Raw genomic sequence first — 21,526 nt, forward strand, 5'->3', positions numbered from 1 at the left:
CAAGTGTGCAGGCACATGCGTACAGAGGCCACTGGTTGCATTGGTATCTTCCTCTAGGGTCTCTTGCTGAACCTGGAACTAGCTAGCATTACAATCATGTACCACAGCACCGGATTTTATGGGGATGCTGGGATCAAACTCAGGTCCTCATGTTTTCATGGCAAGCACTATATCCAGAACCATTTTTCTAGCCCAAGATTGTCTTAGTCATGTGCTTGCTTGCATACCTGGCAAGATTAGAGTGCTTGTAACAATTTTAGTCTCCACCGGAGTCTGTAGTTAATTCAAATTTGTGAAAGACTGATAAGGAGAAAATTATAAAAACAAACTATTTTTCATTTTGTTAAAAAAGGGAAGGATTAGGGGTAACTTAATGGCAGAGCTTTCCTGTGTAGAGGCCCAAGGCTCATCCCCAGCACTGGAAAAACAAAAAACCCCAAAAAAACCCAAAACCAAACCACAGCAGAAAAGGCCTAAGAGGATGGTGTTCACAAAGTAGGCCTGTGCTTTCTGCCCTGCCCTCTCCACACAACCTCTCACAAAAGAAAATGACTCATGCAAACTGGAGCTACCTTCTGAGAACAAGGTTTAATTCAGGTCCAGAACCATGATTATAACACTATAAAAATCACTACCAATGCCGGCACTGCTTGGGTTTGGTTTTCCTGATTACCACCTAGTGTCTGACTTAGCTGTGGCAATAAATGTGCATTGCTCTGTCATTTACCACAGAGAAGTGCACTGGCTTCGTGTTTCTGGTTGTCTTCAGTAAGTCTATATTGACTGCCGTCACTGAGTTATCTTGAATGCTTTCTTCCCCTTTCTGTTCTTTGAAACAAAGACATGTTTTGGGTTTTATCACTTAAACCTTGTTCTTCCCCTTTTTCCCTTTGGGAGCGCCTGGCCAAGGATAGCCTCGAAGGTACAGGCAGTCGGCAACATTGTGGGCAATGTAGTAGAGGTTCAGCATGGCTGCAGGGCTAAGGATGTCCACTTCCGGCTTCTTTGGCTTCTGCTTCTTCCCAAAAGACTTGACCCGGCCTTTCCCTTTCTTCCCTTTACCTGACTTTCAAAGACAAGTACAAACAAGGGGAGAACATTAGTTTCTATCACCTTGATGTGATTTTTTTCTTTCCTTCCTTCCTTCCTTCCTTCCTTCCTCCCTTTCTTTCTCCCTTTCTTTCTTTTCTCTTCCTTTCTTCTTTCTTTTCCTCCCTCCCTCCCTTCTTCCTTCCTTCCTTCCTTCCTTCCTTCCTTCCTTCCTTCCTTCCCCCTCTCTTTTTTTTTTCCTCTTGGAGACAGGGTCTGAACATCTAGACCTGGCTAGCCTTGAACTCACACAGATCTGTCTGACTCTGCCTCCCAAGTGCTGGGATCAAAGGCATGTGACATCAAGCCCTGCCTTGAAGTAATTTTCCACATTTCCTTATTGACTTTAAGGGGAAATGAAAGCTAAAAGGAAAAAAAAAAATCCAGACTACCACAACAAATACATTTGTGTGTTCAAAATAACTAGAAGAGTCAGAAGGTTCCCAACACAGGGTTGGTTAATGTCGGAGGAAATGAAATGCTAATTAGTCTGATTTGATGTCTGTATGTCTATCACATTATTGTATTGCATCCCACAAGTATGTACAAACATCCTATATCATTTTTTTTTTAATGCTTGCCTGGAGCAGGAGAATCAAATGCAATCTAATGTGACAGATGCTTACTAAGCCGTTCATATTTAAAGAAACCAAAACCAATGTGACGCATGGCCCTTTCTTGTTTGGCACTTTCTTGCATTCTTATTTGCATAAGCTTTGAAAGGACATTTTTTAGGAAAGCAGGACTCTGTCTGTTAGGTCTGATAGTGGCATTTGGTGTGCACATGTCTCAGAGATGCACACTGAAGCTGCAGAGATGAAATAAAAGACAAGGGATTTGCTTGCCTGTACTTCTGCTCTCTCTCCACCATACAAAGAACAGAAACCACAGATCTGGTAAGCTCCTGATATTTCCTGACCTGAGGAGTGGACCTATGGGGATTTATTTTTACCAAACTATTCTTGCATATTTCTGGAGGGTTGCATGCTAAAAATTAAATTTAAAACAAGTTACACAGACAGGAAACAAATATGTATTTTGGTACTTGTTATGCAAGTACTTTTTACCCCAGAAATCACGAGGTTTAAGTGAGATGTAGACAACAGACTCAGTGTCTGAAGCAAGCAAGCACTTAGCCAATGATTCCTGCCATCATCTGTATCACTACAGGGCTGTGCTTCAAGATGGACAGGTATCATTCCCATCTTCAAAATGAAACTCTGCCTCGAAAACAAACAAACAAAAGATTTTGAATGTTGGCTCATTTATTTATTTATTTTGTTTTTTTTTTTTTTTTTTTTTGAGACATGATTTCTCTGTAACCCTAGCTGTCCTGGAACTCACTCTGTAGACCAGGCTGGCCTTGAATTCAGAGATCCTCCTGCCTCTGCCTCCCTAGTGCTGGGATTAAAGGCATGTGCCACCACCGTCCAGCTCTTTTATAATTATACTTTCTTGAATGTCAATGGCACTTGGCTCACCTGAAAACACTGCAACAAAATGTTTGTATACATGTATGCATGTACACAGGTATTAATCTTTAAATGGTGTGTGTGGTGGTTTGAAAGAAAATGACCCCCATAGGGAGTGTCCCTTTTAGGAGGTATGGCTTTGTTAGAGTAGGAGTGGCCTTGTAGGAGGAAATGTGGGGGTCTTCTTTGCTCAAGCTACACTCAGTGTGGTTGACAGTTCACTTCCTGTTATCTGTGGATCAAGATGTAAACTCAGTTGCTTCTCCAGTATCATATCTGTCTGCATGCTGCCATGTCCTACCATAACAACAGTGGACTGAACCTTTGAACTGTAAGCCGCCCAATTAAGTGTTTTTCTTTATAAGGGTTGTGTGGTCGTGGTGTCTCTTCACAGCAACAGAAACCCTAAATAAGATCAAGAACTAAAATGCATATCAAAGTTTTTTGTTTTTGTTTGTTTTTTTTGAGACAGGGTTTCTCTGTGTAGCTTTGGAGCCTGTCCTGGCACTCGCTCTGGAGACCACACTGGCCTCGAACTCACAGAGATCCTCCTGCCTCTGCCTCCCAAGTGTTGGGATTAAATAAAGGTGAGTGCCACCAATGCCTGGCAAAGTTTAACATTTTTAACTTTTTTGTTTGTTTGTTTTTAAGAAAGGGTCTCACCATGTAAACAAGGCTGGTCTCTAACTCAGAGATCCATCTACCTCTGCCTCCTGAGTTCTAGGCTTAGAATTGTGTACCATGATGCTCAGCTTAACTTGACATTTTTAGAAATTGGCAAACTGGGGTGGACAAGATGGCTCGGTGGTCGTCAAGCCAGACAAGCCGATTGAAATCTCCAGGATGTACATGGTAAGTAAGTATAGAGAACTGACTCTTGCAAGATACCCTCTGACTTCCATACGTGTGCCCTGTGTGCATATCCGCACACAGATCAGTACATGTAATTAACAAAACTGGAAAATTGATTGACTTGTAAAGGATGCAAGGTAAGGGCTTTAAGTATCAAATCCGAGTTCTCATGTTCTTGTAGACATTTCCAAATTCATATGAAATGCAAAGGACTTTGAAGAAGAGCAAAGTTGGAGGGTTGATATTACCTCATTCCAAAGGTCATTATAAAGCTATAGTATCAGACCACCAGTGTGCTAGTGATGTCAAGACAAACAGAACAGCATAGTGTGTTCAGGAATAATGCATATGTATATGAGCAAATGATTTTCAGAGAAAGCATCACTGTAAGGGTTATCTCTCTACAGTGTATGGTGCTGGAATAATGACGGTCCATTAGCGAGACACAAAAGCAAAGAACCCCAACTAATACTTGAACCAACCATACCAAACAAATACAAACAGAAAAATCCTCAAAATTGATCATAAAGAGACCTTTATGAACTTCAGTTGGCAAAGATTTCTATCATAAGCACAAATCATGTGCTGTAGCTTGGTTATGAAATGTCCCCATAGGTCTGTATGTTTGGACACTTGGTTCCTAGATGTTTGGGATGGGTTGGGGCAGAGGGGTTGAGGTTTTATAGCTGGATCCTACTTGCTGTTCTCCGTTTCCTGGTGGCCAGCTGACTTCACATTCGGGCAGCCATGCCTTCCACACCATTAGGACTATCTCCTTTGGAACCTCTCAGTTTCATCACAGTATTTAATTACAGCAACAGAAAAAGATACAACATCACAGAGAACAAGTTGCTAAGCTTTGCAATCAAAATGTGAAACATCTGCTTTCCAAGAGAGAATGAAAGCCAAGCCAGAGATTGGGAGAAAATAATCTGAAACCCAGCATATGATAAAGGCCTACCTTCACAATAAAGAATGCTCAAGCCACAATAGTAAGAGGGTCACCCAGGCAGGCATTGGTGGCATATGCCTTTAAACCCAGTACTCGGGAGGCAGAGGCAGGTGGATCTCTGTGAGTTTGAGGCCAGCCTGGTCTCCAGAGCGAGTGCCAGGATAGGCTCCAAAGCAATACAGAGAAACTCTTGTCTTGAAAAACCAAAAACCAAAACCAAAACCAAAACCAAAACCAAAGAGGGTCACCCAATAAAAACTTGCAAAATATTCAAATTAACACTTTCCTGAAAAAGAGACATGAACGCACACCAGTTAGAATGGCTTGTTATATGACTAAACCATATCAAATGGTGGTGAGGAAATAGAGAAACTGGAACTCTCGTTCACTGTTGGTGGACCATGAAACTGACAGAACTGCTTTGGAAGATAGTCTGGCAGTTTCTTTTTAAGTTAAACACTCCCCTAGCACCTGACTTGGTGAAAGCGCATTCCCGTTAAAGACTTGTACATACTTCTCAACGTAGCCCAATTTGTCAGAGCTACAAGCAGAAATACTCTCAAATGTTCCTCAGCAAATAAATGGATAAACATATTGTGGTGTAACCATAAAGCAGAACCCTAATGAACAATGAGAAAAGAATAGCTACAGGGATGAATTCCAAAGTGATTATGTAAAATAATACAAACCAGATGGGCCTGGTGGCCATGCCTTTAATCCCAGCACTCAGGAGGCAGAGGTGGGTGAGTTTCTATGAGTTTGGGGCTACCTGGTCTATGTAGTGAGTTTCAAGGCAGCTAGGGCTGCATAGTGAAACTCTATCTCAGAGGTGTATGTATGTATGTATGTATGTATGTATGTATAAAAAGGTAGCCCCCCAAAGCTGATATGACATATCCTATATGGAGAACATATTGCAAGCACCTTTACCCATTGAGCCATCTCACCAGCAACCATCCATCCTTCATATGGCTCACTGAAACCCAGTGGTTCCACCCATGGTCTCAGACACAATTTAAAACCTTACAAACTCCATAAGGAAGACTACTTGGCTACATCTATTCTGGCTTTCTTTCTAGCTCCCAAACTTGTCAAGTACCTCCTGTTTCCAGAGGCTCTGATTTTCCTTTCTTTCTTTCTTTCTTTCTTTCTTTCTTTCTTTCTTTCTTTTTCATTATTTATACAGCATTCTGCCTGCACGTATGCCTGCAGGCCAGAAGAGGGCACCAGATCCCATTACGGGGGTTTGTGAGCCATCCTGTGGTTCCTGGGAATTGAACTCAGGACCTCTGAAAGAGCAGCCAGTACTCTTAATCTCTGAGCCATCTTTCCAGCCCGGCCCTGATTTTCCCCCCTATACTATAGGACCTATAGGCTTTCACATAACTGAAGGGGAATGATTTGCTTTATTTCTTCCTTTGGACTCGACTCAAATCTCACTTCTTTACAAAAACCTCCCCAGGCTCCTAGGGGCACTGGATCAGCAGTAAAAACCTTTGCCTAGCATGTACAGTGGCCTGGGCTCCATTCCCACTGCCAGCAAATAAGAAAAGCCTCCCGGACACGTGTCAATTTCCCCCATACCTAGAACAATCATATAACCTCTTACTGTACCATATACATCAACCAACAAGTGAACATAAGCTGAGTCTGTCCCAGGCAAGGTGCTGGCTCCAACATAGTCTATCTACCTGCAAACTGCTCCGCAAAGCTTTTGCCTCTGAAGTATCATTTTACGGCTCCTTTCCTTAGCATTTTTTAAAAAGATTTTATTTATTTATTTATTATGTATACAACATTCTGCTTCCATGTATATCTGCACACCAGAAGAGGGCACCAGATCTCATAACGGATGGTTGTGAGCCACCATGTGGTTTCTGGGAATTGAACTCAGGACCTCTAGAAGAGCTCTTAATAGTTTTTTTTAAACCTCTATATTAGTTACTTTTCTGTTGCTGTGATAAAACACCATAACCAAAAACAATTTACGGAGGAGTGGGATTACTTTTGGCTGACAGAGGGACAATTCATAATAGCGAGGAGACAAAGTAGCAGGTGGCCAGGACAGGAAGCTGAGCATCAACCGGCAGTGAAGGGAGGCTATGAAATCTCAAAGCCCTCCCACAATGACGTACTTCCTCCAGAGAGGCTGCACCACCTCCCTAAACAGTGTAGCCAACTGGGGACCGAGTATTCAAATATCTGAGTTTGATGGGGGACATTTCTCACTAAAAGCACTGTGACTACTTAGGAGTGACTGATAGCAATCTAGAGGGTTTGTGATTTTACCACTGAATTCCTTAGCCTAAACCATTATCTGGCACACCAATTGGATGAACAGGGTTTGCTGAATGAATAAGTTGCAACCTGATGCTGTGTTGGTTTGAACCTGAAATATCCCTAACAGGTTCACCCTTTGTTTATTTGCAAAAGGGCCTTGAGGAGTCTTTAGGAGATGGGGCTAGGTGGCAGAAGTAGTTCATATTCTCTGTGCTTTCTGACCTGCCGCCATGTGAACAGCTACGGTCAGACCATTGCCATGAACTCTGCCATGCCTTTTTCCCTATGAAGGACTGAAACTTGTGAGTGTAAACTGAGTAAGCTTAACTGTTAAACTGTTTCTTCAAGTATTTGGTCACAGCCACTGAAAAGGATGTAATGCAGATTTAGAAAATAGAAAACAAGTATTTCTGTTGTTCTCAATTTCAAGATGCCCTTTTTTTTTTTTTTTTTTTTTTTTTTTTGCTGGGATTAAAGGCGTGCGCCACCACCGCCTGGCTCTAGATGCATTTTTCATTCATTCATCAAATATTTCCAACTTCCTACTGTGTTCCTGCCTAGATACAGAAGAGGGGACTGTTCTCATGAGGCTCAGTCTGGTGAGGGAAGAAGATCCCTGCTCTTTATCACAAACGCACTGATGAAGCAACCATGCTGGGAAAGGAGTCCAAGGAGCACCTGGCATCATGGCAGGACAGGAAGAAATACTGAGGCGTGGTCCTGGGTAGCAGGCTGAAAGCTTAGAGACTTTGTAAGCAGAACAAACAGCCCAATAGGACTTGGAGGTTGGAGAGACAGTGCAAAGAGGAAAGGACCAAACAAGGTCAGAGTGTCTGTCCACAGGCAAATGGGGTGGGTGGGTGGGGAGGAGAAGGGCAGAGAGGGGAATTAAGTCTGGGAAGCAAGTCTGGAGCAGCTCAGGCCTTCGGTCTGGAAACTAACAAGTTGGACGTGTAAAAGCAGGGGGAAACCATGCCTTCGCAGGGCTCTGTCAATCACTCTGCTTCACTTTCCTGGGTCTGGAAAGTAAACAGTAGGAATTTATAAATTTAAGTCAAGAGACACTTAGCACGTTCACTTAATACCATACCTAATTTCAGAAGGAAGTGGAAGGACCACAGACTGACCAAACTCATTCCCACATCGCAAGTTAAAAAGAAAGGCGGGAAGCCAGGCGGGAAGCCTCAAGGGAGGTGCAAAGGGCTACGGGTGCTTACTGAACAAGAGGAAGCCCGAGGTATTTCTAGTCTAGGAGTAAAAGATCAGTAATCTAGGTGAGGCAGCTGCAAGGAAATTTCCGGAAGAGCATGCATCTATCTTAAGCAGAAATGGTAATATGATAAATTGGCCAGAAATTGAGGCCTCTTAACCGTGGGTGCTGAGCGGCAAGTTTAACCTTAGCGCAAGTTTAACTTCATGTAGCAGACAACACTGAGTCCCTGAGGACTTTGGAAAGGGACCACAAAACCATAGCCACTCTAGGAAGATAAAACGAGACTGGGAAGGAGGCCACCAGTCGCAGGCCGCGGGCTGAAGAACAGGAGTACCGGCGGAAGCAGGGGGAAGGAAGGAAGGGTGGGGTTAGGTGTAGTATGGACACCTCCATACCCTGCCAGGGCCAGCCTTACTTTCTACGTTACGTGCAACTCAGAATCCCACCCTGCAACTCGGAGCAGCCTGGACAGTCCCTATTGGCGGGTACTTAGTTTTGGGGTTCCAAACCTCGTCGATCTCCCTCCATCTTCCACACGCCAAAGCGTCTTCTAGGAGAAGATGCGCAGAACCACGGGACGAAAACTCACAGCAAGGGCGCGGCCTGAATCTGCTGGGGGCGCGGCCCAGCGGATGCAGACTCGGAAAGCCCTCCTCTCCAAGGCTGCGGGGCTTAAGGCGAGCGCTTGAGACCCTCTATTCCCACGGCCACCCTTTGCTATGTAAGCAGGTGGTTTTCACACCAGTCCCCAGTCTCTAGATGCAACCACATCCCCGGCCGACTCCCGGCGGCGCTGCCGAGGTCCCCGCGCCCGCGCCCGCCGCTCCCCGGGCCTCACCGGCGCGTTGCCGCCTGCTCCGGCCGTGGCCGCAGCTGGGCGCCCTCGCCGTGTGCGGAGGCGCGGAAGCTTTCGGGGGAGCTGGGCGAGCTCAGCAAGAGGCCGGCCACGGAGCCGCTGGTACGGAAGGCCCGGCTCAGCCGACTCCCGGGGCCGGGCCGCGCCGCACCCCCAGAGACCGCTGAGGATCGCCTGGGTCTCGCTCACCGCTCACCCAAGCCGCGAACCGTGCACTGTTTACCGGTTGCCAGGGCACCGGGGCGGGGCTTCAGAATGGGCGGAGCCCGGCTGGCCTTGGAACGCGGCGGGGGGGGGGAAGGAGGGGGGCTCCGTTTGTGATCTATCCTGGTTTGCCCCGCTGGCTGGGGTAGTCATGGCTTTCAGCTTTACTTCGTTAGTTGTTACGAAATGTACCCAGGCGCCTAGGAGTAGAGCAGTTTTGCCCCCCCCCCCCGGGGTGGGGGGCAACAAGATCCGCAGCTTCCCTTTGGGAAGGAAAGGCTAGCGAGAGCATAGGTTAAACTGCTCCCCTGAAACTGTCGGAGACTCCTTGACCTCTCCCGGAAAACAAGAATAAGGTCTCTGAGCGCCGGAGTGCCAATAACAGAAGAAACGTCTGTAAAAAGTAGTCTGGTACAACCCGGAGGAGAGGAAAGTGGGCAGGGTTCTTATAGTCTGGGTGGGATTAGCTAAAGAAGGAGGTACAGTTCTCTTCCGACCCTGAGAGTTCGTCCTCTTTTTTTCTCTCTCTCTCTCTCTCTTTCTTTTTCTTTCTTTCTTTCTTTCTTTCTTTCTTTCTTTTTTTATAATTCTTACCACTCCATTTTATTCACTAAAGGTTTTTGTATATTTGCCAAGTACCCGACTCCTTGCTTGCCATGGGAATTCAGCACCCAATATGGGGCAAGGTTCTTGAATTTAAGTGTTGGAGGCGGGAGGGGGAACAGAGCAAAGCGGAAGGGTATGGAATGAAACGAAATAGGCCACAATTAAAAGTGATAGGTGCAGAGACTTGGCGGTTACCCCGGTTTGGCTACTCGGCAGTTCACACAACCAGTTCTTCCAATCCCAGAGGACCCAGTGCCGCCTTCTGACCCCCACAAGCACCAGGCAGGTATATAGTGCACAAACATACGTGTAGACAAAACAAAAAGCAAGCAAACTAACAAAAACCTCTTAGACTGTGGTAGTTTGAATACATTGACCCCATAAGTCCAAAGGAAATGACATTAATGGAAGATGTGGCTTTGTTGGAGTAGGCGGAGTCGTGGAGGAAGTGTGTCACTGTGAAGGCGGGTCTTGAATTCAGACTTATATATGCTCAAGCCACGCCAAGTGAGACAGACTACTTCCTGTTGCCTGCAAGTCAAGATGAAGGACACTTGGCTACTTCTTCAGCACCATGTCTGCCTGCACGCCACTATGTCACACCATGATGATAACAGACTAATCCTCTCAAAATGTAACCCACCCAATTAAATGTTTTCCATTGTAAGAGTTGCCATGGTCATGGTATCTCTTCACAGCAATAGGAACCCTAACTAAGACATACACATAAAATAATGAAAATAAATCCTTAAGCCTGGGGATTGGTGGTGGCACATGCCTTTAATCTTAGCACTCAGTAGGCAGAGGCAGCCGAATGATAGGTCCCTAGTTGGTGAAGCTATTTTGGGAAGGATTAAGAGGTGTGGCCTTGCTGGAGGATGTATGTCACTGGGCGGTGGGGTTTTGAGGTTTTAAAAGTGCACAACAGACCCAGCCCTCCCTCCTCTGCCTCCAACTTGTGGATAAGACATAAGCTCTCAGCTACTGCCCCAGCACCAGGCCTGCCTGCCTGCTGCCATGTTCCCCACCATGACGTCAGGTCATGGACTCATCCTCTGAAACTGTAAGCCAGCCCCCAATTAAACACTTTCTTCCATAAGTTTGTGATTGTGTCTCTTCACAGCAATAAAACAGTGACTAAGACAGACAGTGAGGGAGGCAATACTTACACAGGGCTTACTCCATTATCTGAATAGCTCAGTGCAAAATGAAACTACAGACACAAGAAAAGAAACCGCTAAAGAATACTCAACTATACAACTTGTCGTTGTCCAACCCCCACCTCACCTCTGAGGCTCCGGTCTCCATGTGTCACTACACACTCCCAGTAAGCCTCAAATGTACCTTGTATTACACCCTGCCAAACCTGTCTCCTGCCTGATGTCCCTCCTCTCTCTAAGATCGCTGCTTGTTCTGGGTTGGATTGTCTGTGCCTGGGCTGCCGTGGTTCTGGCATCCTGCTGCCCCTTTTGAATTTGACACTCCATCATGGGTTTTTTGTTTGTTTGTTTGTTTATTTTAGACAGGGTTTCTCTGTGGCTTTGAAGCCTGTCCTGGCACTCGCTCCTAGACCAGGCTGGTCTCAAACTCACAGAGATCCGCCTGCCTTTACCTCCCGGGTGCTGGGATTAAAGGCGTGCGCCACCAACGCCTGGCCCCTCCATCATGTTTTAAAGCACAGATTTAACCATGGGTCACTCATTTTCAAAAGCTGTCAGTGACTATCTCCTACAAAGAACTAGGAATGCTTTGGTTTGGCATCTGTGACTTTCCATAATCCTTAGTCTGCTTTTCTGGCTCTCAATCGCACAACAGACTTTATTTTTGTTACACTCATTCCTCTGTGGGGTTTGTGGTACCATCATACCTCTTGGCCTCTGCTTCTGTGTTTCCTCTAACTTGAAGGCCCTGTGGATCAGAAGCCTTGTTGAAGGTTAAGGCCTGGCAAGCTGTACCATCTCTAGAGCAATACTCTGCCTATTAGACATGCACTAGATCTCAGCTGCAACGACTTTTACATAGTTAGGTACAGTATTTGTTTACTTACCTTTCCCACAGTGAGCAATGTCTTAGACTCATGACCAAACTCTTGTTTCTTTTTCTCGATTTCTCTATGTGCCAAAGAGGTGGTGTCAGATGAGGAGCATGCTTCATGATTCAGTGGGAAGTGTTGTCTCTTCATCCCACCAAACCCACTGACCTTTGAACCCGAGTTACTAGATGATATAGCTGTCATTTTCCATTGTATTACTGTTACACCCAAGGTTAGGGATAGCAAAAGATTTATTTAGCTTCCAGTTTTGGAGACTGAAGAACAGGAGTCCTTTTGGTTTGTCCTTTTGTGAGGTCATAATGGTAGATGGAATCAGGAAGGGAATGGACCAGAAAATGTAGTAAAAGAGGGGGCCAGAAATGGTAGGCTCACTCTTTATAACAATCCTTTTTTTCCCTTTTATCTATTTTCTTCACCTCCGGAATGCTGAGATTACAAGTGTGTGCACCACCATGTCCACCTAAAGAAGAGCTGGCAAGCTTTCAAGTTAGTTTTCTTTCTTGTGGTGCTGGGGACCTAACTCTGAGTGACACCTCTAGCCCAATAGTCCACACTTGGAAGAACTACCTTAATACCAGTGACCTAACTAAAGTTAGGTCTACCTCTATTAAAATTTAGGTCCACCTCTATTAAAAATTTTTTACAGTTATTTGCATATGTGTGTGAGCATTTGCAAACATGGAGGTCAGAGGGCAGTGAGTAGGAGTTGGTTCTTTCCTTCTCCCATGAGAGTGCAACTCAGTCTACGACTTTGGGGTCAGTGTTTTTACCTTGGTGCCACCTTGCCAGTCTCTGTATTTGAGACAGGCTTTCATTGTATAGCCCTGGGTGGGCTGAGACTCACTGTGTAAACCAGGATCTTCTTGGACCCGTGAAAGTTTCTCCTGCTTCTGCCTCCTGAGTACTGGGGCCTTGGTCTTTTTCTTTCTTTCTCTCTTTCTTTCTTTCTCTCTCTCTCTCTCTTTCTTTCTTATTCTCTCTCTCTCTCACTTTCTTTTTCTTTTTTCCTTTTTCTCACATTCTCTTTCTTTCTTCCTTTCTTTCTTTCGTCCTTCCTTCCCCCCTTTTTTTCTGAGAGGGTTTCACTATGAATGCTCACTCCAAAGGAAAATGTTGGAGGAAGAGAGGAAGGAGTGGAAGTGATATAAATATGGTGTGCTCATGTTTAAAATTCTCAAAAAGTTAAAATTTAGAAAAGTAAACAAAAAACACCATTTATCTTATGATCTTCCTGTCTCAGCTCCTTGAGTGCTGGAGTCTGGGATTGTGCCACCACGCCTAGCCCACCACCTCAGTATTGCCACACTTGACATCAAGCTTCTAACATATGACCCCCTTTGGGGACACATGCCATAGTTAAACTATAGTATCCCCCCTAGTCTCCCACTTGTTTCTGGGAAATGCATCATGCCTCTGGCTCATCTTACCCTCGTGTAGACATCCCATGCTGCAGTCCAAGTGGGGACTGATCTCAGAGCCCTGTCCTCAGCCTCGTGCCCTCCCTCAGTAACCCACACTCAAGTGATGGCTAGTCTAGTAATCTTATCTTGCAGGATACAGTCTCTAGAATGACAGATGACCTCTGTCTGAGCCCAATCTTCAGCGCTCACGATCCCTGGACTACTTTCCTCTTCCTGGTCTCTGTTATCAGGGATACCATGCCCTGCCACTGTGAACCCTTTGTCTTTGCTGGCCCATTTCCATCAGTCTTGAATAATGAAGCACAACCTAGGCCTGAGTACTCGTTGGAAATCATCTTGTACACGTCATGGCATCACTTCAACCAGTGAAATAGCTTTTGTTATGGCCTGAAGTTTCCTGGTCAGAGAATGACAAACTTGCACCAGGTTCATTCTGCAGAGTCAAAGCCCCCTTCTCTCTCTCCTGGCTTGCTTTCCATTGTCGTGATAAACACGGTGACCAAAGCTAGCATCTTGGGGGAGGACAGGGTTTATTTGGCTTATACATCTGACCAATGATGGACTCATCATCGAGAGAAGCCAGAGCAGGAGCTCATGAAGGGACAGAGGCAGGAGGGAAGAAACATTGCTTACTGTCATATGTCTTATATAACCCAGAACCACCTACCCAAGGGTGGCACCACCCAGAGTGGGCAGAGCCCTCCCACATCACATCAAGACAGTGCCCCGTAGACATGGTGCCAGCCAATCTGACGGAAACAATTCCTTGAGATTGCCTCTTTCCAGATTTATCTATATAGGTTTGTTGTCAGGTCGACAAAACAAACCAGCACCCTCTTTAACCTGAGCTGCTAACCACCAAAATTATTCAGGAAGCTTTTTGGACTTGAGGCCAGAGATGTAGGTCAAGTCTTTGTCATATTACTTAATGGTTGCAGAATTTGGAACAACTCTCTGAATTTTCTTCTGGTTGTCCTATGAGGGTGATAGGATAGCATAAAAGTGAAAATGCCTTGGGATTTAATGTCTTTCCAGTAAACCCTACTTTATAAAATATAAGACATGCTGGGACTAGAGATATGGCTCAGCTGTAAAGAGCTCCTGCTACTATTACAGAAGACCTGGGTTTGATTCCAGGCTGCCACACAGGGACTTACAACCATCTTAACTCCAGTCCTGGGCAAATGCCCTCTGGCCTCCAAGAGTACCAGACATGTAGGTAAACACTTACAAAATAAAAATAAGCAAATGGTAATATAAAGCACAAGAAAGTGTGGTCTTCTGGGAGGCGGGGGTGTGTGGCACAAAATGGTCATGCCAATTGGAAGAGCTTTAGCGCAGGGCTTTCTTTGTTCTCTAGTTAGTTAGCCTTTGCACTGCAAAAGCCTCGTTACTGATCTATGGGAAGTGAGGCAAGCTGCTAAGGTATATAGCTGAAAGGAGATTTTATTATTGGTAGAATCAAAAGATGGTGTCATTGACTATGTGTTACATGGGAGTCTCTTGGGGCTGATGGGGTACTCAGTGGTGGAGTACTTGCCTCATGTGCATAAAGTCCCATGCCTCAAAAAGTGAAAGGGGTCATTTGGAATCATATGTGCTGTCACTTATCTCTGATCCCAACTTGTGGGAGGGTGAGTAAGGCTGGAGAATTTGAATCTAGCCTAGGCCGCATTGTGAGACCTTATCTCAAAAAAGAAAAAAACCTTAAAAAAACAAAACAAAACAAAACAAACAAACAAAAAAAAAACCAAACCCAAAACCTTAATGTTGAGGACTTAAAATAGAACTTTTTTATTTCCCACAAGAACTGAACTAATCCTACAGTGTAAATGGGAAGATGTTAAATTTAGGTAGCTATTGAATCTCACTTTAGAAAAGCTATGGTTCACTTTATCTATTTATGAATACACATCCTTATGTCTTCTTTATAAATAGTAAAACTAACTGTGCTGTTGTTAAAAAACATGACCAGAATTGAAACATGCATTCTTAGAATAGCTAAATTTATGAGCGTTCTATCATTATCTTTCTTAGAAGTTACACTTGAAAATCCCTCTTTTGTCCTCTCTCCACTTTCCTCCCCCTTCCCTTCCTTCCTCTTTTCTCTGTATCTCACTAAGTGCTCATGCCACAAAGAACCCCGGGTCCATTACAGTCCTCATACTGGAGAGGAAGACGCCAAAGGGAAAAAACAGTGTTTTCTGAGGGAGGTTTCCTGCGGTCAGTCAGCAGGGGGCCAGGGAGCCGTGAGGCCAGCAGGAGGGACTCCAAAGAGGACTGTCAAGAGCTGGGGTCAGCAAATGGTGGAAAGGGACAGGGTTAATGTTTTTGAGTTGAAGGGTCTTCAATCTCTTGTAAATACTAAACTCGACTGACAGAGCACCAAAGCAGTTCCATATAGCATATGTATGAATGGACATGGCTGCGCTCCAGTTAAGCTGTTGTGGAATGTGAAGTTGGAATTTCATAGACCTTGCCGGTCAGAAAATACTTTTCTTCTTGGATTTCCCTCCTCAATTATGTAAAAGTGTGAAACCACATTGGTGATGAGGCTCGGGTAGAATGCTTGCGTAGGTGGAATGAGGCTTGGGTTCCATACCTGGAAGCACATAAATTGGTCTTGTGTGATACATGTCTCTAATCTCAGTACTTAGACGGCAGATCAGAAGTTCAAGGTCAGGGCTAGGAACTGGCTCAGTCCTGTAAAATGCTTGCTGCTCAAGCATGAATTTAGAACTTGCAACAAGCATGTGAAAAGTCTGATAACCTTTGACCTCCAACATGCACCTGTGTGCACAACTATGTACTTCCACCCCCCAAAAGTTCAAGGTCATTCGGGACTACATAGTGAGTTTGAGCCCAGATGGGCCTACATGAGATCCTGTCTGAAAAAACAAAGCACAAATGGACATAAGACATAAAAGCCTTTCTTAGGCCATGGTTGTATGAATGGCCCGGTTGGCCATGCACTGTAATTTGCTGATCCCTGGTGTGGTGAATTGAGGTGCTCTTTAATCTTCTTGGGGGGGTGTTCTTTGAGAGGGAGAATATATGAAAAATAAGTCTCAAATTATCAGTCATGTTTAGCATTATTCTGACTCTCACACATTTGACCTTTACAACCAGAAAAGGCAGCATTAGTGTTAAGTGACAAAATACCTGAGGCAGGGCTGGAGAGATGGCTCAGAGGTTAAGAGCACTGACTGCTCTTCCAGAGGTCCTGAGTTAAAGTCCCAGCAACCACATGGTGGCTCACAACCATTCGTTATGAGATCTGGTGCCCTCTTCTGGTGTCTAGGCATATATAAATGCAGAATTCTTTATACATAATTAATAAATCTTCAAAAAAAAAAATACCTGAGTCAGTCAACTGAAAGCAAGGAAGATGTCTGACTCTCAGTTTCAGGCTACAGTTGCTTGGCCTTGCACAGGTTTGGGCCTGTAGCAAAGCCACTCATCTCTTTGTGACTGAGAAGGAGAGAGAGGAAGATGTCAGCATACATGTCCCCTTCAAGGGCATGTCCTCAGTGATGTGACTTCCTTCCCCCAGGCCTTACCTCCTAAAGTCTCTGCCACCTCCCAGTAGTGCCACAGGCTTTGGGAGGACATTCAGTATCCCAACTACAGCAATCAGTATTTTCTCCTTCTGTGAGTAATCTGGGGCATAGAGGTGTTAAGTAACTTGCCATTGAAGGGGGACCAGCTCCCCATTTCGGCAGCCATAACAGCCTAACACATGCTTGCCTGACCTTGCCTTGGACACTAGGAGGTCAGATGCCTGCCTCCTGGCAAGGAACCCATCAGAAGTTAGCTGGTGGTGCTATGCTTTGCAGCTGTGGGTGTGCTTTACAGACCAGTGCACAGCAATGACTCACAGAGCATAGCAGCCACCCTGGGAGGGCCTATGGGCCACAACAACCAGTTGACCAATCAACTCAGGGCAAGTCCTCCAAGCCTGGAGGCACACCAATCCTGAGCCTGTGCGTACCCCTAGACACTCCCCTTACGCTGTCCCATAATATCTTTGTCCCGTGGTTTCTCGGAGCTCTTTCCCAGCCATCCGCCATGGTGGATGGATGAAAGGCCCGAGCTAACATGGGGTTAGCTCATTAAACAACTGCAATAAAGTCTCATGCTGTTTGCATCAAGCTTTCACCTCCACCTGGTGATTGGGGTTGTCGTGGTCCTGGGCCGAAATCCCGGGGGCCTGAGCCTCTGGGAGGTCTTTCACTATTTATCAGAGTCAGGACTAGCCCCCAGCTATCTGTATCACGGTGCCATCGGTGCCTTTCTGGGTGGAACATTGTGGGGGCTCAGAAATACTTTCACATGAGAATTCTTTGTCCTGCCAGTTCTGCTACAGATTTGAACAGAAAGTTACCAAATGTACAAAGTCACATTCCCATTTGAAGGCAAGGGGACAGATGGCATTGTCTTAGTTAGAAAGGAAGTCACTGTCCTCAAAAGTGTTTGGGCAGAGGTGGGGTGACTTTGTACTCTGCAGTTGCTGAGAATGACTTTGGCATTTCATACAAAGCAAACATTTAAAAGCCTTGTTTTTAAAGTTTACATCTGGCCAGATACTAAAGCCCAAAGCTTATACCTCTCCAAAGCTCACTCAGACACAATCTCATTACATTTATAGGACTTGGGAGTCTGAATATCCAAACCTGCTGGGAGGAAATCATATTTCAGGCCGTGCTGGCCTATTGCTGCTATAGAATTGAGTGGGAGTTCCCATCCCAACACACACGCACAGTTTGTGAACACACACACAGATACCACATCATTTTTCCACTTATACCATTTTTTTTTTTTTTTTGCTGAAAAATACTTCAAGGTGGTATCAGGGAAGAACTATTTAATTATTAAATAACCACAATTGTCTATTGCTGTGACAGACATCGTGGTTGAAAGCAACTTGAGGAAGAAAGAATTTATTTCACCTTATAGCTTATAAATACATCCCTAAAGGGAAGCCGGGGCAGGAACTGAAACGGAGGCCACGGAGGGACACTGCTAAGCAGCTCATTCCCCATGGTTTATTTCAGCTTGCTTTCTTATACCATCCAGGACCACACTGTCCTCAGTGGGATGGGCTCACCCACCACAATCTTGATCAAGAAAATGCCCACAGGACAGTCTGGTGGGTAATTTTCTCAATCAAAAGTCCCCTCTTCCAAGCTGGGCAGTGGTGGTGCATGCCTTTAATCCCAGCACTTGGGAGGCAGAGGCAGAGGCCAGCCTGGTCTACAGAGCTAGTTCCAGGACATCCAGAGTTACACAAAGAAATCATGTCTCAAAAACAAACAAAAACATTCTCTCTTCCAAAATGACTCTAGCCTGAGTCAAGTTGACATTAAAAACTAGCTAGCTCAACAATATTATTATAGAACTGTCTGTGAAATGGCCAGTCATGGTGACTCATGTCTGTAATTCCAGTCCTTGGTAACCAGAGGCAGGAGGATTAGGAGTTCCAGGTCAGCCAGGGTTACAGAGTGAGACCCCCAACTAAATATAAACAATAACTCCACGATAAATGAATGAGTGATAAGAACAAGCACAGAGCGGAGTGCATTGCATTCCCAGCTCCTTACCAAAAAGTGGTAAGGAGAACTGGGTGGTGATAGCGAATGCCTTTAATTCCAGGACACGGTGGGGGAGCAACTGGGGCTGGGGGCAGAGGTAGGTGGATCTCTGAATTTGAGGTCAGCCTAGTCTACAGACTGAGTTCCAGGATAACCAGGGCTATAAAAGAAACCCTGCCTCGAAAAACACAGCAAAATGGTAGGGAGAATATAGGAATTTGGCGAGTTCCCTGAAATGATAAAAAAGTCACATTGGTAGTTATTACTTCTAGGGAACAAGATAGGAAAGTAGGTCAGGGAGAAAGGGAGACAGCACTCTTTTTTTTGTTTTTTTGTTTTTTTTTTTTCTCCGAGACAGGGTTTCTCTGTGGCTTTGGAGACTGTCCTGGCACTCGCTCTGGAGACCAGGCTGGTCTCAAACTCAGAGATCCTCCTGCCTCTGCCTCCCGAGTGCTGGGATTAAAGGTGTGTGCCACCAACGCCCGGCTGAGATTGCACTCTTCATTGTGAGCCACTGTGTTCCTGAATTCTTCACAGGCATCTCCTTAACAAGAATACCAGCAAATAACTCCAGCTTGGCACTCAATCCTTCATTATCCTTTCCTCAAGTCTGACGATTTCAGCTTGATTCTATACTTCTGTTTTTAAACAAAATAAATTACTTATTTCTAATAATGATAAAAGAAAACCAACTAATTTTGCTGTTTTATGGTGTTTTTTTTTTGGAGTGCGTTGTGTGCGCACATATATTGAGGTATCCATGCAGTATATGTGCAGGAAAGTGGGGGCCGGAGGCCAGTGTCGGATGTCTTCCTCTATTGCTATCCACATTATTTTCTGAGGTAGGGTCTGTCCCTGAGCCTGGAGCTCACTGATTGGTTCAGCCTGGCTGGCCATGGAGCCCCTATCCTTCTCCCCAAGTATCAAGTTTATCTTTTTTTTTTTTTTGGTTTTTCAAGACAGCGTTTCTCTGTGGCTTTGGCGGCTGTCCTGGAACTAGCTCTTGTAGACCAGGCTGGTCTCGAACTCACAGAGATCCGCCTGCCTCTGCCTCCCTAGTGCTGGGATTAAAGGCTTGTGCCACCAACACCCGGCCCTTTATGTTTTGAAGTCACCCAGTTCCCAGTAATTTGTAACAACCCTAGGAAATTTATACAGCTAGGGAAATGTACAGCTAATGGCTAGTTTGGTTTTGTATTCCATGGAGATACTTGTGATTCTCTGATGCACATACCAAAAGTTGCCAGTACTGTATTGCTACCTAATTCTGACACAGACAGTTGTGACTAATGACACTGAAGTGGTGAGGTCCTTTTAAAAAAAGATTTTTTTATTTTTATTTCATGTGCATGTGTGTTTTGCCTGCATGCATTTAAGTGTACCATGTCTGTGCAGTGCCCATGGAGGCCAGAAGAGGGCACTGGGGACCGTGAAACTGGAGTTACAATTGTGATTTGCATGTGGGTGCTGGGACCTGAACTCAGGACCCTTGCAGCAAGTGCTCTTATGCACTGAGCCATCTGTCCAGCTCCAAATGGTGAGGTTCTTGTCTGTGAAAATACAAGAGGTTAGATGATCACTTAGGAGATGTTATAAAAGGAAGTCCTGTGGAGGGAGATTGGCCTAAACAGCCTCATCCTGTTCATTTCAAGAAGATGTTTCTGTTATAACTGTTCTGGCAGTTATAACAAAATGCCATAACCTGGAAGCTGGGGAGTCCAGGACCACAGCAGATTCAGGAGTCATCTCAGATGATGCCGTCTTACTCTGCTCTTAGTAGTGGGGGGAAAGTGCTGTTGGTTTTTTTTTTTTAACTTTTAATGATAGAAAGAAAAATATACCTAAAAGCGAAATTTCTGGAAAAACCACTTGTTCTTCCCTGTCTTTTTTTTGGGGGGGGTGGGGAGGTTTGAGACAGGGTTTCTCTGTGTAGCTTTGGAGCCTATCCTGGCACTTGCTCTGGAGACCAGGCTGGCCTCGAACTCACAGAGATCCTCCTGCCTCTGCCTCCCGAGTGCTGGGATTAAAGGCTTGTGCCACCAATGCCTGGCTCTTCCCTGTCTTGTATCGTTCCTCAAACTTGACCTTGGCTTCCCGCCTTGGGCTGGGTCTCTGAAGACATCCTTGTTGACAACAGTTTTGTCCACTGAGTACCTCGTGGGCATGAGGTGATTGTAGTTATAAACTTTCACAAAAAACTTAATCTTTGATCGCTTGGCAATTTTCTTCTTGCCCATGGCAGCTGTCACTTTTCGGGGATAGTGGTCAATTCCAGCCACCAGGGCGTGGCTGTAAGGGAGGTCTGAGGTGCCATCATCAATGTTCTTCACAATGACAGCTTTGAGTCCCGAGTAGTGTCCAGCCAGACCAGCACCACTTTCCCGGGTTTCATGAACTTGCTCATTTCGACAGCAAGTAGCCAGTTCCCAGAAGAAAGCACTCTTGGGTATTTTTTAATACAAGCACTAATCACACTTAGGAGGCTTTGCCCTCATGACCTATGTCCCAAAGGCTCCACTAGTACTCTTACTTTGGGAACCAGGATTGCAAAAGAAGAATTGGGAACAGGAATACACATTTAGTGTGACGTATTGCCGATTAACAACTTGGTTCCCATAACAGGCTTGGTGTTTTAAGGAGAGTACAATTGACAACATTTGGGAAGTTAATTCATTTGGACTATGTTCTTGAAGGTCTTTAACTTATGTAAACTTTCCAGATAAGGATTTCTGACAGAATACCAGAAGCTACTGAAAGTTCACCAGTGGAAGGTAACTAAAAACATAGACCCTGTTAATCCTCTATCCCTGAGGTAGCCTGTCATGGTAGCACACACTTTCAGCCCCAACACTTGCGGGGCAGAGGCAGACAGACCCTTGTGAGTTCAAGGCTAACTTAGTCTATATAGAGAGTCCCAGGCTAGCCAGGGCTATATAT

General features: G+C 45.1%; 1 protein-coding gene and 1 pseudogene across 1 annotated transcript; both read right to left on the reverse strand.

The window, feature by feature from the left end:
- Positions 1-690: 690 nt before the first annotated feature.
- On the reverse strand, positions 691-6,877 carry LOC113832820 (small lysine-rich protein 1-like). Its single transcript, XM_035451390.1, has 2 exons — positions 6,868-6,877; positions 691-1,062 (listed from the first exon to the last, which is right to left on the reverse strand). Exons 1-2 carry the CDS (start codon positions 6,875-6,877, stop codon positions 863-865), a joined length of 210 nt encoding a protein of 69 aa, XP_035307281.1. The 3' UTR covers positions 691-862.
- Positions 6,878-17,250: 10,373 nt separating this feature from the next.
- Positions 17,251-21,074, reverse strand: LOC113832819 (annotated as a pseudogene).
- Between the last annotated feature and the right edge of the window lie 452 nt (positions 21,075-21,526).

The sequence above is a fragment of the Cricetulus griseus genome (genome assembly GCF_003668045.3).
Source record: "Cricetulus griseus strain 17A/GY chromosome 1 unlocalized genomic scaffold, alternate assembly CriGri-PICRH-1.0 chr1_0, whole genome shotgun sequence".
NCBI lineage: Eukaryota > Metazoa > Chordata > Mammalia > Rodentia > Cricetidae > Cricetulus > Cricetulus griseus.